The 13,978-nt window shown below is 28.7% G+C and overlaps 1 protein-coding gene across 1 annotated transcript; it reads left to right on the top strand.

Moving 5' to 3' along the window:
• The first annotated feature begins 7,193 nt into the window (after window positions 1-7,193).
• On the top strand, window positions 7,194-10,368 carry LOC100166837 (calreticulin-like). Its single transcript, XM_029491472.1, has 4 exons — window positions 7,194-7,519; window positions 7,587-7,895; window positions 9,226-9,686; window positions 9,781-10,368. Exons 1-4 carry the CDS (start codon window positions 7,417-7,419, stop codon window positions 10,054-10,056), a joined length of 1,149 nt encoding a protein of 382 aa, XP_029347332.1. The 5' UTR covers window positions 7,194-7,416; the 3' UTR covers window positions 10,057-10,368.
• Window positions 10,369-13,978: the final 3,610 nt, after the last annotated feature.

Consider the following 13,978-nt stretch of genomic DNA (forward strand, 5'->3'; position numbering starts at 1 on the left):
GAGTAATTAAAAATTTAAATCTATATACTATTTACTAGTATTTGATGACTGCAAATAATGACTTGTGACCATACAATTATGTAAATAATATAGTGACTAATAACTTAATAACAGTAAATTAAAATCACGAATAGTTTTAATACCAACAATATATAGGTAATTATTAATATTAATAATACGTTTAAAATATTATGTAGGTATTTGGAAAATGCCTATCTAGTAAGCACCTATTAGAGTCCCATTAGACGTGAACGATCGTTATTCGACAAGTTCGAAAGTAGAAACAATATTAGAACTTGAAGTATAATTAAAATAATTTATTCAAAAATAATTTTAAAATATAATTAACAGTTAGGTAAAAATTATAAACATATTAAAATATAGGTACAACAATCATTGTAATCATTAAAATCAAACTATATTAAAATATATTTACGTTATAATACGTATTAAAAGATAAATAACACCAATCTACCCGTCCTGTTTATAGAAAACGCTCTATGTATTTCGAGAAAAGTTAATTAAAAATTTAATTAATTTAGTTCACTTTTCTTGAAATTTACGTAGTTCAAACTATTGAAAACTGAATTCTGACGATTTAAAATTAAATATGTAATATATTAATATATATTTATTTGCATACCCAATAAACGCCATTAATAGACATGTATAATATTACCTATATTTTTTTTTCTTAAATTCACAATACTCGAAATAATTTAGAACGGTAACGCGTTATTATAATTATAACATGCATAATTATCTATTATCTAATCTTTGAACATTTTTAAAATTTAAGTTTTTAAATAAAGTACAAAATTACTCATACAAATTTTGAAATATAATCAGTGTATATGATTAAAATTATAATATAGGTAGGTATACCACAGTGGAAAATACATGTTTGATACAATATGACACTATTAACCACACGGGCACATGGCACAATATGGTATTTATATTCCCAATGTGTTTAACGTGTGTATTTTATCGTATTAAAATAATAAATGTAGAATAGCTACATTATAATAAGTGCTGTATGTGCACAATACTCTCCACATATACGAATCGAGACATGGGCCATATTACATCTTGTGGTGTCGTCGTAATAGTTTGTGGGTGGGAGGGGGGGGGGGTAAGGCTGCGGTGACTCTGTATAAATTATTAAGCTAAACACACGTTATCCATTATTTAACTGAACAGAAAATTCAACGTCACCCGTTGTTCTTTGAGTCCCTATTCTAGTATTCTACAGATATAATGTCAGAATGATGCAGTGCTTTTTTTCAAAAACTATGATATACATATACCAACAGGATGGGACTGTATACGACTCGTAACACGTGTTCTAACAATTCAATGCCCCCTGGGAGGTGGAATAATAATTCAAGCTGAACCGAAACTAAAAAATGAACAGCCTTTAAAATATATATTATAACACTTATTAAAATATATTATTACACTTATTAAAATAAATTATCTCACTTACTTTTATACATATATGTGTAGCTATAAGCTGCTGAGTATTAATGTATGAATTCAGCCATGTATGTAGGTAATACTAATAAGTAATAAATAATAAACGAAGTAGACAGTGGCATCATTTAGGGGGAGGCACAGTGGGCATTTGACCACAGTCAGAATATATTTTATGTAGACGCATGACGGGATATACATGAAAGTTGGTACTTATATTTATGTGTGTCTTATGAAGGAAAAGGAACATATAATAATATGTTAATATTATGTGCTTGATAGCGAAGCGAGGGAGAGTTTTTTAAGTTACCCATTAGGGCTGGTCAAAACTTTTGCCCCCCTCTTTTATTTAAAAACTGGAATGACGCCACTGGAAGTAGAACAAGCATTGATAAATTAAGCAATTAATAAATAATATTTATAATTAGGTATAGTTAACAAAACCTATTAAAGATTCAAAGACATTACACAAACAACCCATTAGTTAGTAGGTATATTTATCTAATTTGTCCTGTCTATTCAATATTCTGGCAATGTTTCCTGCATAAAATAAATGTTATTTTTAAATAAATTCTACTAGATTTAATAATTTTAGTCTGTGAATAAGATTTTTCGATTTAGTTTATCTATAGGAAAAATTAAGATTTGACATAGGTTCACTGGGGGGTTGTAAATACACACCGGGAATTCGTATAGTACGTGCATGTATATGTTATTATAATATTAATATAAATAAATTTGTTGTTCCTATAATAGAGTTCAAGTGTTTCGACGGAAGCCAACCATGGCTAATATTTTATAGATTTAAGATAAATAACGTTAAATGGTGAAGAACTTAGTGAAAATGACAAAAATATACTTTTTTATACTATTAAAACTCTTATATACCTCTTTTATTACTTAATTAATTAATAATTATTTTTTACATAATTTTAAATAAAATATTTTCGATTCAATTTTAAGTGCATATTTAAAAATAAATGCATATTTTGTAGCATATAAGAGCATTTTTAGAAGCATATTTTTATGTCTTTTTGTACATATAAATCCGGTCTCTAGTTATAATGCTATACATTTTATAAGAATCATAAATGTATACCTAATCCTTTTGATATTTTTGATGTTTGTTTACTATTGTTTTTATCATCTATTTCATTGTCACAATTCATACTCTTATTAAACCAAAATCATCTTCATCAGTTTCAGAATCGTAGCATTATTATAGTCATTACTTTTAATATAAACTTCATATAAATGTTATCTGTTTTCTTTTTCAACAAATCTACAATATTTTCGTAAATATTTGCAAATGGTTCAATAATTGTAGTTTAGTAATAACTTTCTGGCGGTCAATGTATCAACTAAATCAGATAAAGTGTTTAAACATTTTTCTGGATAAAACTGATTTTTTAAATTGTTGCTTAAAGAGTTATAATACACTATAGGTACAACATAGGTACCTAATATGCTCATACAATTATTATTATTATAAACTTATGGTTCGACTATGAACTTATTGTAGGCATTGTACCGACCAATTGCAGTGTTTTTTAAATTATTTCGTATTTAAAAATAAATTTAAATAAATTTATTAGTAATATCGTCAAATGTTAAAAATTTTGAACGCCCCGGCGGCCCAGCGCACACATATAAGCCAGCCCGGTGTGCTACGGCACACTATCACACCTAACCAATCCGCCCCTGACTCTTGTATTCAATTTTCAAATCTTTGATTTAAAAAGAAAAATGTTTAAGAATTTCCAACTCTTAATATAATTTCCACAATTTCATGATTTTTACGTATTTTGTCAAAAGTCGAACATTTAATGATTATTAAATTGTATTGCCCCAAAAGGTAATGACTAATGAGTGATGACAGACATAAAAATAAAAAATTTAAATAAAATAAAACATACATCATTTTAAAACCAATACATATCGCTCCGCTCAAAGTCTAAAATTATTTTATTTTAAAATGGCATTGCTCTGTTAAAAAAGGAATTTAATGTTAGTAGAATATAAAAGGTAAAACAATAGTACATTACTGGATATAATACTATATAATATTGTTATTAGTACACGCCTTGATAATCACAGCTAAGGAATAAGTCAGCATTAAAAGAAAGTTGAGATTGACGAAATGTCTGTAGGTCAATTAATGTCATGGTAAATATTAAAATGTATAACATATACGGATTCTTATAGGTACTACACTAAGTTGATAATTTATAAAATTAATAGTTTATCTACTTAACCCCGAACTGAAATACAAAAAAAAAAATTATTTTTTAACACAATAATTAATAATATTCTTTCTATCGCAAATAATTACATATAATTTATTATTAGGTATTGATATCAATACCAAATGTGTAATAACTTGGTTTAATTAAATTAATTTGGCGATTTAAAAGTATCTTTTGTTAATAAGACGTCACATCCGCGTGTGTTTTTTCCGTCTTACAAATGTACCTACAACATAGCATAAACGGTTTTGTGTGTTTGTAGTAGTGATCCAAAATTTTTGAACATTATAGGGTTGTAAATTATCTATGCAACAGCGTGTCTATATTTTAGGTAACATAAATACAAAAGTTATTTGCTTCTAAACATTTCGTTTTTTCGTTTTTTTGGTCTGCTTATAAAATTGATTGGATAGCGCTATTAAAAAAAAGCACACTGTTGCACAGATAAAGTTCTTCTTTACGTGTTATGAAAATTTTGTAGTTCTACAAAAACTATGGTGCGAGAAAAGTTGTCCCACGCAAAACAGGTGTTATCTATGTTGTACATATTTTGTGAGGCGGTGACAATAACACATGCGGGTGTGACGTCCTTAGCTATGTTCTTAATGATTATTTAATCATTAAAAACATGATTAAAAACATGCAAACAAATTGAAATTTCTAGGAAATTGAAGATGTCAAAATATTGTATATCTACAGTAATTTGTTTAAGAGTTACCTACACCAAAAACCAAAATCGATTTTACGTATAAATTCCTGTTTTTTCTTAATTTGTCTTTTGTTTTTCATGGCGCCTGTGAAAGCTACTGGAAAACGTTTGACCCCTCATAGTACCAACCAGATTCACTTTTATATCAGAAAACATTCTGTTGAAGAAAATCCAAGAACTTTTACTGTCCCAAAAGGTGATGATAAACCAAAAAAAAAATAAAAATAAAAAACACACATCATTGTAAAATCAATACATTCATCGCTCCGATCACAATCTAAAATTAATAAATAAAAAAACATAATTTGAATAACTTTTAAAATAGGTAATAATGTGTTTTATTTAAGTTCCAAACGTCGTTTAGCGAAATATGTAAAACATGATGGAGATAGAACTTTTGCGAATAGGGAATCAGGCCAACGAAATGTTTGGAACGTTTTTTAATTCTCCTGAAAAGTTGTCATTTTGGTCAAGTGATTTGCGAATTAGGTTGATGATATGATAAGTCGGTATTGTCAAAGAAGAAACCAGTAGTGGAAACTTGAAGCTGTCTTATCAATATAATATAATATAATATTATTGCCAATTTTAATATTATTAAATATTAACTATTTTCAAATAGCATACCAGTATACCAATATTGAACATAATATTATTATTATTATTTACATATGTATTATCAAAAATTGGTAGGTATTAATGTATAAGATCTTGGAGAAGCGAAAATTCTCGCAAGGGAGGCAACTGCCTCCCCTGCCTCCCCCGTGCACACGCTTATGATTTTCATTATAGATTAGAATTTATAATTTTGAAAATATTATCTATATATTAAAATAAAAAGGTTTTAATAGGTACTATGTTTTTTTTTTTAATGCATATTTTAATAGCATATTTATTGATTCTCTAGGGCATAAGTCAGGGGTGTCCAACCCGCGGCCCTTGGTAGATTTTGATGCGGCCCTCACTTTAATTTAAAAACCGTGAATTAATTGTATATAATATATTAATATTACGAGAACAAATTTATTTTAAGAATATAAAATTATAAAACATCAAATAAACTGTAAGGGCCGATGCACACGTCCATATTTTTACCGTTGCGGCATCTTATCTTATATTACATACGGACGTGTGCATCGGGCCTAAAGATAAACTTTATTAGTGTTTTATCTTTATTGGCTCCGATACCAATATCCTGTGTCATTTATCAACAAATAAAAATAAAATACCTACCTATATAGAATTATTACTAAGCACATGTAATCTAGTACAGACATACAGTTGTGCGTGCGTGATGGTCAGATGTTCACGTTTTATTCAGAACAGTAGTGTTAGTACTCAATATTATTATTTATTTAATAACAATTTTATAAATTTGATCTGTATAATAAATTAATAATCAAATAGCGAAATTTCGTTCAATAAGAAGAGAAGAATAACTGATGAAGGAAGAATATTCAACGAAAAGTGGATAGCGGAATAATGTTTTATAGAAATGAAAAATGTAGCATTATGCCTAAATTTGTAAGGAAACTATTTCAGTTTTTAAAGATTATAATTTGAGAAGACATTATTTACAAAAACATGCAACCAAAATGGACTGTTATCAAGGTTTTTTTCGGAAATAAAAAATTTTAGAATTAAAAACATGTCTTTCTTCTCAGCAACTCAGTATTAAAAAAGTTACTTTTCAAGATTTTCGTAAGAATAGTCAACTCATCTTTGCTATTTTCGCAACACCATTTTCGGTTGAAATTCCAGCTGTGGAAACTAAATTTCAAATGGAATGCATTGAGTTGCAATCAGATATTCAACTCAAAGAAAAATTCAATCAGTCATCTTTATTAGATTTTTATAAATTATATCTACCCAAAGAAACATATCCAGTCCTTCATGACCATGCCTTATTCATGTTCTCGCTTTTCGGCAGTACCTACATTCGCGAACAATTATTTTCAAGAATGAAAAACACAAAGAGTAAGAATCGGTCCACTATATTAGACAAATATCTTGAAAGTTGTTTAAGGATTGCCACAACTTCGATCGATCCAGATATTGATTCATTACTTTCACAAAAAAAGCAATTTCAAATTTCACATTAAATAACTTTTTTAAACTAAAACTTTTTTTTTGTTATAAATAAATATATTTTTCTGTGTACTTATAATTAAATATTAATACTTGTAAAAATATTTCTGCTTATTATTCACTATTGTAAAATTATAAAAAAATATATTGTTGTATTATAAAATATAATTTAATCATTAAATTTGAATGTATTATTATTAAAAAAAAATATGTGGCCCACAACAACTTCTACCTATATGATGTGGCCCAGTCTTCACAAAAGGTTGGACACCCCTGGCATAAGTGCATGCATATTTTAAGGATTTTAAGGGCATGAAGCCCTAGCCCCAAATAATAATTAATAGCGTGATAATAATGAAGGGCGAACCTTTCCGATGAACGTGTTTATATTATTTTAAGTAGGTATAAAGGTCCCCACACACTGCAGCGATGGCTGTAAAATGAGTTCGTAAACACAATTCACCGCCACTGTGTGTGGGGACTTTAACGCGTACAAATTATGGCGGCATTCGGTGTCGGAGATGGCAGCGTAGCATTTATTTTGTAGGTTAGGTCCACCGCCATGGTGTGTTTTGTGGCGGTCATATTTGATATTAGTCTGTTCTCTATACATATCTGTGTGTGGTAGTTAGCAGATCAGCTGGGCCAATCGCCGGTGTCCACGTCTGGTTTTGATTTCAAATACCCGAAACGATATTTCCCTCCGCTGCCGTCGCCATCATCACCACTCGCTATTATAGTGGCACAGTGCCAGCGCGTTCCCACTTCGCAGTTCGCATTACACTTCGATCCCTTTAACGTGCATGTCGCAATCGGTATCGTCCTTTTTTTCAAAGATTTGCGTCAAGTATTATAAAATATTTACTTAATAATATAATATTATAGTATTCGTGCAACATGAGAGCTGTACCGACGAAGATGTCTCTGTGCGCACTGGTCTGCCTGGTTACAACCCTAGCCGTTGGCGCGGAAATATATTTTGAAGAGAACTTCCCCGATGGTATGTATCTTAAAAATTGTTGCTATTGTGGCGAATGTTTATTTGATGTCATTATACTGTTCCACAGAATCGTTTGAGAACACATGGACGTACTCAGAATATCCTGGCAAAGAGTTCGGCAAGTTTGTATACAGCTCGGGCGCTTTCTACAACGATGTCGAGGCCGACAAGGGTATACAGACGTCGCAGGATGCTCGATTCTATGCATTATCCAAGAAATTCTTGCCATTCAGTAACAAAGACAGAAACCTCGTTGTACAATATACGGTCAAACACGAGCAGGCTATTGATTGCGGCGGTGGATACGTTAAGCTGTTCAACTGTGATTTGGATCCAAAGCAGATGCACGGTGAAACGCCATACGAAATCATGTTTGGTAATTATATTTGTTTGTTTTTTGTATTATGTGTATTAGGTATTGTTAGACGTTAGTACAGCACAAACTGTAATAATATGTATATTGTAAAAATTTGTAATTATAATAATAAGAAAAAAATATACCCTTAAATTAGTATTTATACTTATACCTACTTAGTAATAATTAGAGGATGCCACACCTGCATCACAAGTTGCTTACAGTGGTGGCTTGTGAGATTCGCATAAGATGGTGCACAAATAATTGTATAAGATACTTTTGTAGACTGGTAAAAAATAATTTTGATATAGGTAGGTACATACCCAAAATAATGTACTTATCTATATTTAAATTTTTCAAGTTTTGTAAGCTCAACATACTTTTTATTAATTAATTATTTTCTTCTCTTTTTAGTTATTATTTTATGTAACACAGTATTGTTTTATGCAACTTATGTGCAATACTGATTGACTACAATAAAAATAGGTTCGAGACACACATTAATTATGCTCCAAAAGACCATGTTTTACTTACCCGAGTGTCGATGCATGTAACTAATATTTGTATGGCCATCCGGAACAAAAATATGTTGTGCTTAAAGAAATTAAATATAGATAAGTAGATTATTTTTATAGATAGATAGTTAGTAATTTTAAAACTGAGTTACTTATACATTTTAAATGACTTAAAGATTGATGATCATAATTATTATTTTCAAGTATTCAGCATAATAATTAATCAAAATTGTATTCAGATGAGTATAGACTTTACATACATTATTATTTAACTTATTGAATGTTTTTAAAAGGCATATTGATAGGTTTCTGTAATGTGACGCATACATTTTCTGAAAATAATAGTCATGCTCTTAAGTTCAATAAAATAATTTAAATACTTCATACCTCAATAACTGTTTTTTTTTAAAGATAATTAATATTAACTGCTTGTTATAATACTATCCATTACATCTTTAGTATTGAAAAATTATTACATTCATTTGAGAACCTAGCTGTTTATAGAAAAATGTATTAACAAAACACAACAATATGAATTTATGATTGTGAATAAAACCAAGAGTTAAATATAGCGCATAAAGTAAATAATAAGTGATAAAAATCTGTTTTTAAATGGTAAATATTTTTCCCCATTAAGATGCTGTATCCTAGAATAAAAATCATAATTTATAAGTATAATAACTATTTTTATATTTTACATGTGTACGTATTCAATATTTTGATGTTTTTTACATTTTCTTTTAAAATTATCTAATTGATGTATATTTGTTTTTAATTTCAAATTATTTTACTTCTATAATTTTTATTGTTTAAACAAAAGTTCTGTATATTTCTAGGACCTGACATTTGTGGACCTGCTGTAAAGAAGGTGCATGTTATCTTCAGCTACAACGGCAAAAACGTATTGATCAATAAAGATATCCGTTGTCTTGATGATGTCTACACTCATGTTTACACACTTATTGTAAAGCCTGATAATACTTATGAGGTATTAATTGACAATGAAAATGTAGAATCTGGTGAATTAGAAGCCGATTTTGACTTCTTGCCACCCAAGAAAATCAAGGATCCTGAAGTTAAGAAACCTGAAGATTGGGTTGAAAATGCTACTATTGATGACCCCAATGATAAGAAACCAGAAGATTGGGATAAGCCAAAACTCATTACTGACCCAACTGCCACTAAACCAGAAGATTGGGACGATGAAATTGATGGCGATTGGGAGCCAGCAATGATTGATAATCCAGAATACAAGGGTGAATGGAAACCAAAACAGATTGATAACCCAAAATACAAGGTATGAATAAATTGGGAATAAATTAAAATTTCATTCCACTTTCATTTTTTTTTATATTTAAATCATTGTAAAATTATATCTATGATGTTTGAAGGGAGTATGGGTACATCCAGAAATTGTAAATCCAGAATACAAACAAGATGATAAACTATATGCAAGAAAAGAAATTTGTGCCATTGGTTTTGACTTGTGGCAAGTAAAATCTGGTACTATTTTCAAGAATATTTTGATTACAGACAACATTGAAGTAGCTAAAGATAAGGCAGACGACATCATCAAATTAAGATTTGTAAGTACAATCTATATTTTAAAAATATTGAATGTAATCTTAAATAATTTTTATTTTACTAGGAGGGTGAGAGAAATATGAAGATGGCACTTGAAGATGAAGAAAAGATGAAAGCAATGCAAGAAGGAAAGACATCAAGTGACGCCCAACCTGATAATGAGAATGGAGAGGAAGTTGAAGAAATTGTAACCACCGACGACACCCACGATGAGTTGTAAAAAAAATAGGTGTATAATGTGGTCATCGTTTAAGTTGATATATAATCATAATTGTATGTATTTTTTTTTTTTTTTATATGTATGATTAGTTTAGGACTGCCACTTATTAATATGTTTTGATGAACAACGGTACTAACAGTCACTAAAATAATTTAATTGGTTCATACCTCGATATCAATTTTTTTTTTATAGATAATTAATACTATCTGCTTGTGAATATATTATCCAATATTCATTATACCTTTTAGTATTAAGTAATTACATTTATTTAAGTAGATACCCTAACCTACTTGTAAAATAATTTATTAACGAATACAAATATGAATTTATAGTTATGAATAAAATCAAGAGTTAAATATAGTACAGAAGTAAATAATACCTTTTTAAATGTTAAATATTTTTCCACATTAAGATGCTATATCCTAAAATAAAAATCATAATTTATAGGTATAATATTTTTTTATATTCAATATTTGTTTTAATTAATACAATTTGTCATTCATTTACACACACCGATAGGATAGGTAAAAATATAATTTTTTAAACATAGTTAGCAATTAATATTAATTTATTTCGCACCTTTTAATGTTTAAAAACTTTAAATAATATCATCGGCTTATAAACTTGTAATTTTGATATTTGTATACGTAATATAAGTACACTACTTAGTTTATAATTTTTAGTACAATAAATAAAAAAAAATGTTTATGAAATACAATTTTAACGGAATAAAAATAATTTTTTAAGAATGTCTTTATTTGTTTACATTTTAATCTAATCTCTTTTAAAAAAAGGGTACATATAATTTTGTAGTTTTAAATCAAATTATATAATATTATTGTGTATAATATTGTGTTTTTTTTATTTTAATCTATGTTGCTATGTAAGTACTGAATATTTTAAAATTTGCATTAATGTTTCAAAAATGTTTTATTTGTTGCATTGTGTCCTGAATTAATAATTATTTTATACAAGACTTTTTATTTTGTGACATTAAGTTGTTTTATCTAACAGTTTTATATTAAATATTATGAATAATTCGGTCTAATACAATAGTATTCTAAAAATCTTGCATTCATAGACGTGCATACGGGAGGAGGCAGACCTTATGTAACTTAACTTGCGAGCTGTACCATAATTTATTGTTATAGGTTACGGTTTGGATCATAAATAGTAGTAATGCGAATATCTTATTCTGTGATCTAAGCATTGTGAATTTTGATTTTTTTGAAATTGTTGATGGATGATATTATTACCTAAAACGGAGGAGCTTATCTATCTATAATAATAGTATGTTATTAAATGATGTTCCCTGTTATAAAGCTTCAATCCTTCTATAGCTTAGGAAAAATATTTACTTTTTTATGAATGAATACATTTTATACCATAAATATGAGGTAGGTATAGACCGATGAATTAATGAAAGTTATTGTATAAAAGTATATTAATTTTTAACATAAATATGTTGCTTGGCTGGATCACAGTACTTAGTATATCTCAAACCATGGGCTGGATACAGATTTTTTGTTTCTGACCAATTTTTGTTAGGTTTTCGTTGTCATGGTTACTAATTAACAAAAACGTATTTAAGATAATAGGTATGATAAGTACCTAAAGATTGTCCTTGTAGAGGTTAGTCACATAATATCAATATCGAGTATCAAATACTTACATTGGTTTTTTTTTGAAGGATCATTGGCTTGAAAAATCGTAAAATTCGTAAGAGTTCGACTTACAAAATACCTATTGCATTCCTCTAATTTTTTTTTTTGGCACCATTGTTCTTTACTCGTTACTTAACAGTGGCGGTTTTTTTTTGAGGAGGCAACAATTTTGTACCTTTCTAGACATATCAGCGAGATTCCCCCAGTTCTCAAAACTCATTTATTTTGTTTAAAAACAATATGTTTTCTCTAAAAATCCATCAGAAATCTTATGATTAAAGTAAGTAGTAAGTTACAATTTTGGATTACTATTAACTGTTATATAATATATTACATACAATATAGGTATTAGGTATATTATAATGTGTAAAATCTAAACAAAACTGAAACACATAAATCAATAAATTGTCTTTAATGAATAATCATAGTATAAATAATAAATATAACTGTTATCATAAAATTGCTATTGATGATAACTTATTAGTGATAACGTGCAATAAAGTAGGGATAACCATATAGTATAATCACGGCTTCATATTTATCAATGCATATTTTAAGTATAATGTTTAATGATAAAAAGTAAAAGAACAATCCGTGTGTTCCTAAATTCATCAACGAATGTAGTGGATTGTTCAGTGGATTGATAATAATGTATTATATTATTTATATTAACAGGTAGGTATAATATTATAATGTAGTTAATATTTCTTATCACCATATTTAACGTATCGTTAAAAGTCAACGAATCTGACCTGTAGTTCATAAGTCCAATAGCCGATAATTTACAGGCCCGTTATCGTTAACAGTCGTTCAAGCAACACCAAATTTTTTTTTAACGGATCGTTAATGCAACCGGCCCTAAAAGTTTAGATAAAAACTAACTGGCAGTTACTACTTGCTATAGCAATTGAAAAACCGGCACTAAACTGTGAGATTATTACATCTCATAGAATATTCTGATCGATGAAATGATCGAAGTGTTCGGAAAATATACTATTTCAGTTGTTTATTTCGTAAGTCCAAAGCATTATTATTGATCAAAATTATTCTACCTAAGCCTAAATTAATAATTTAAAACCTCGAATGGCATGAAGGTGCTCACCCTCGATTTCGTATATCATGTCTGAATATGGCCTCTTCTGGTCTATCCTATACAGGCCTACCCTCTACTCCTCTTTTCCCTTACAATAAGGATTGTTGTTCCCAAGAAATTGTGGTGTTCGTTCTACTGACCGACGGAAATGCTCACTACCTGTGCATCCAGCTGCAGTTAACAGTTGTATTATCGATTAAAGCTTTACGCAGTTGCTATAAGTTTAATAATATTACAACACATATTCGCTCCATAATAAATTGGCCATGTCGACGCTGACCATATCCATTGTCATATTCTTTTATATGATTACTAACCCTTTTCTACACATTTTGTTACATATTTTGTTTTCCTAGAAATGAGCAAAGTAAATTCAATGGTCTCCCCAAAGTTTACTTTTGTGACCTTTGGTTTAAGTCTCTAATTGTGTTTTTGTTTATATCAGAACTCAGAAGTATTCAAACTGTTATAATAACTATCTTCCTACAATATCAATGGTCGTTATAAGAAGTCAATATTTGATAATTGTAATATAATTGTGTACATATAAAAGGAGTCTCAGTAGTCAGCACGTAGCAATGTGATGCAAAGGTTTTTTATGGAAGACATTGGCTATAGGCTACTAGCATAAAATGTTCATGCTTTCCATTTGCATTTTCCTTTGAAAATGTTCATGATTCAATATTATATCTGAAATAAATATAATTATTAAAACTAATTTTAAACTATTCAATGTTTCAGAATCATTTAAACAAGAGGTGAGTTGATGTGTCAAGGTTCTGTAGAAGGTATTGACTATAAAATTAGTGAAAATATACTGCACTAGATAAACCATTATGTATCTACAAGTCTATTAAATGTAAGCCAACCAGATGATGCCCTTTTGATAGTTTTAAAATTAGGACATACAGATCGACCACGTTGCATAAGAATTGATATTCTGTGAGATGTAAGTAATTTTTTTATATTAAAAATATAGATGTAATCACTTTTCAAAATTATGGTTATTTAAATTTTACTTAAGGGGA

Source organism: Acyrthosiphon pisum, chromosome X (genome assembly GCF_005508785.2).
Source record: "Acyrthosiphon pisum isolate AL4f chromosome X, pea_aphid_22Mar2018_4r6ur, whole genome shotgun sequence".
Classification (NCBI taxonomy): Eukaryota; Metazoa; Arthropoda; class Insecta; order Hemiptera; family Aphididae; genus Acyrthosiphon; species Acyrthosiphon pisum.

What these genes read in the sequence shown, in the direction of transcription:
- LOC100166837 (XM_029491472.1), top strand. Translation starts at nt 7,417, where the DNA reads ATGAGAGCTGTACCGACGAAGATGTCTCTGTGCGCACTGGTCTGCCTG. An exon ending in TGAAGAGAACTTCCCCGATG is followed by an intron (nt 7,520 to 7,586) that starts GTATGTATCTTA and finishes ACTGTTCCACAG; the next exon opens with AATCGTTTGAGAACACATGG. An exon ending in TTGATAACCCAAAATACAAG is followed by an intron (nt 9,687 to 9,780) that starts GTATGAATAAAT and finishes TGATGTTTGAAG; the next exon opens with GGAGTATGGGTACATCCAGA.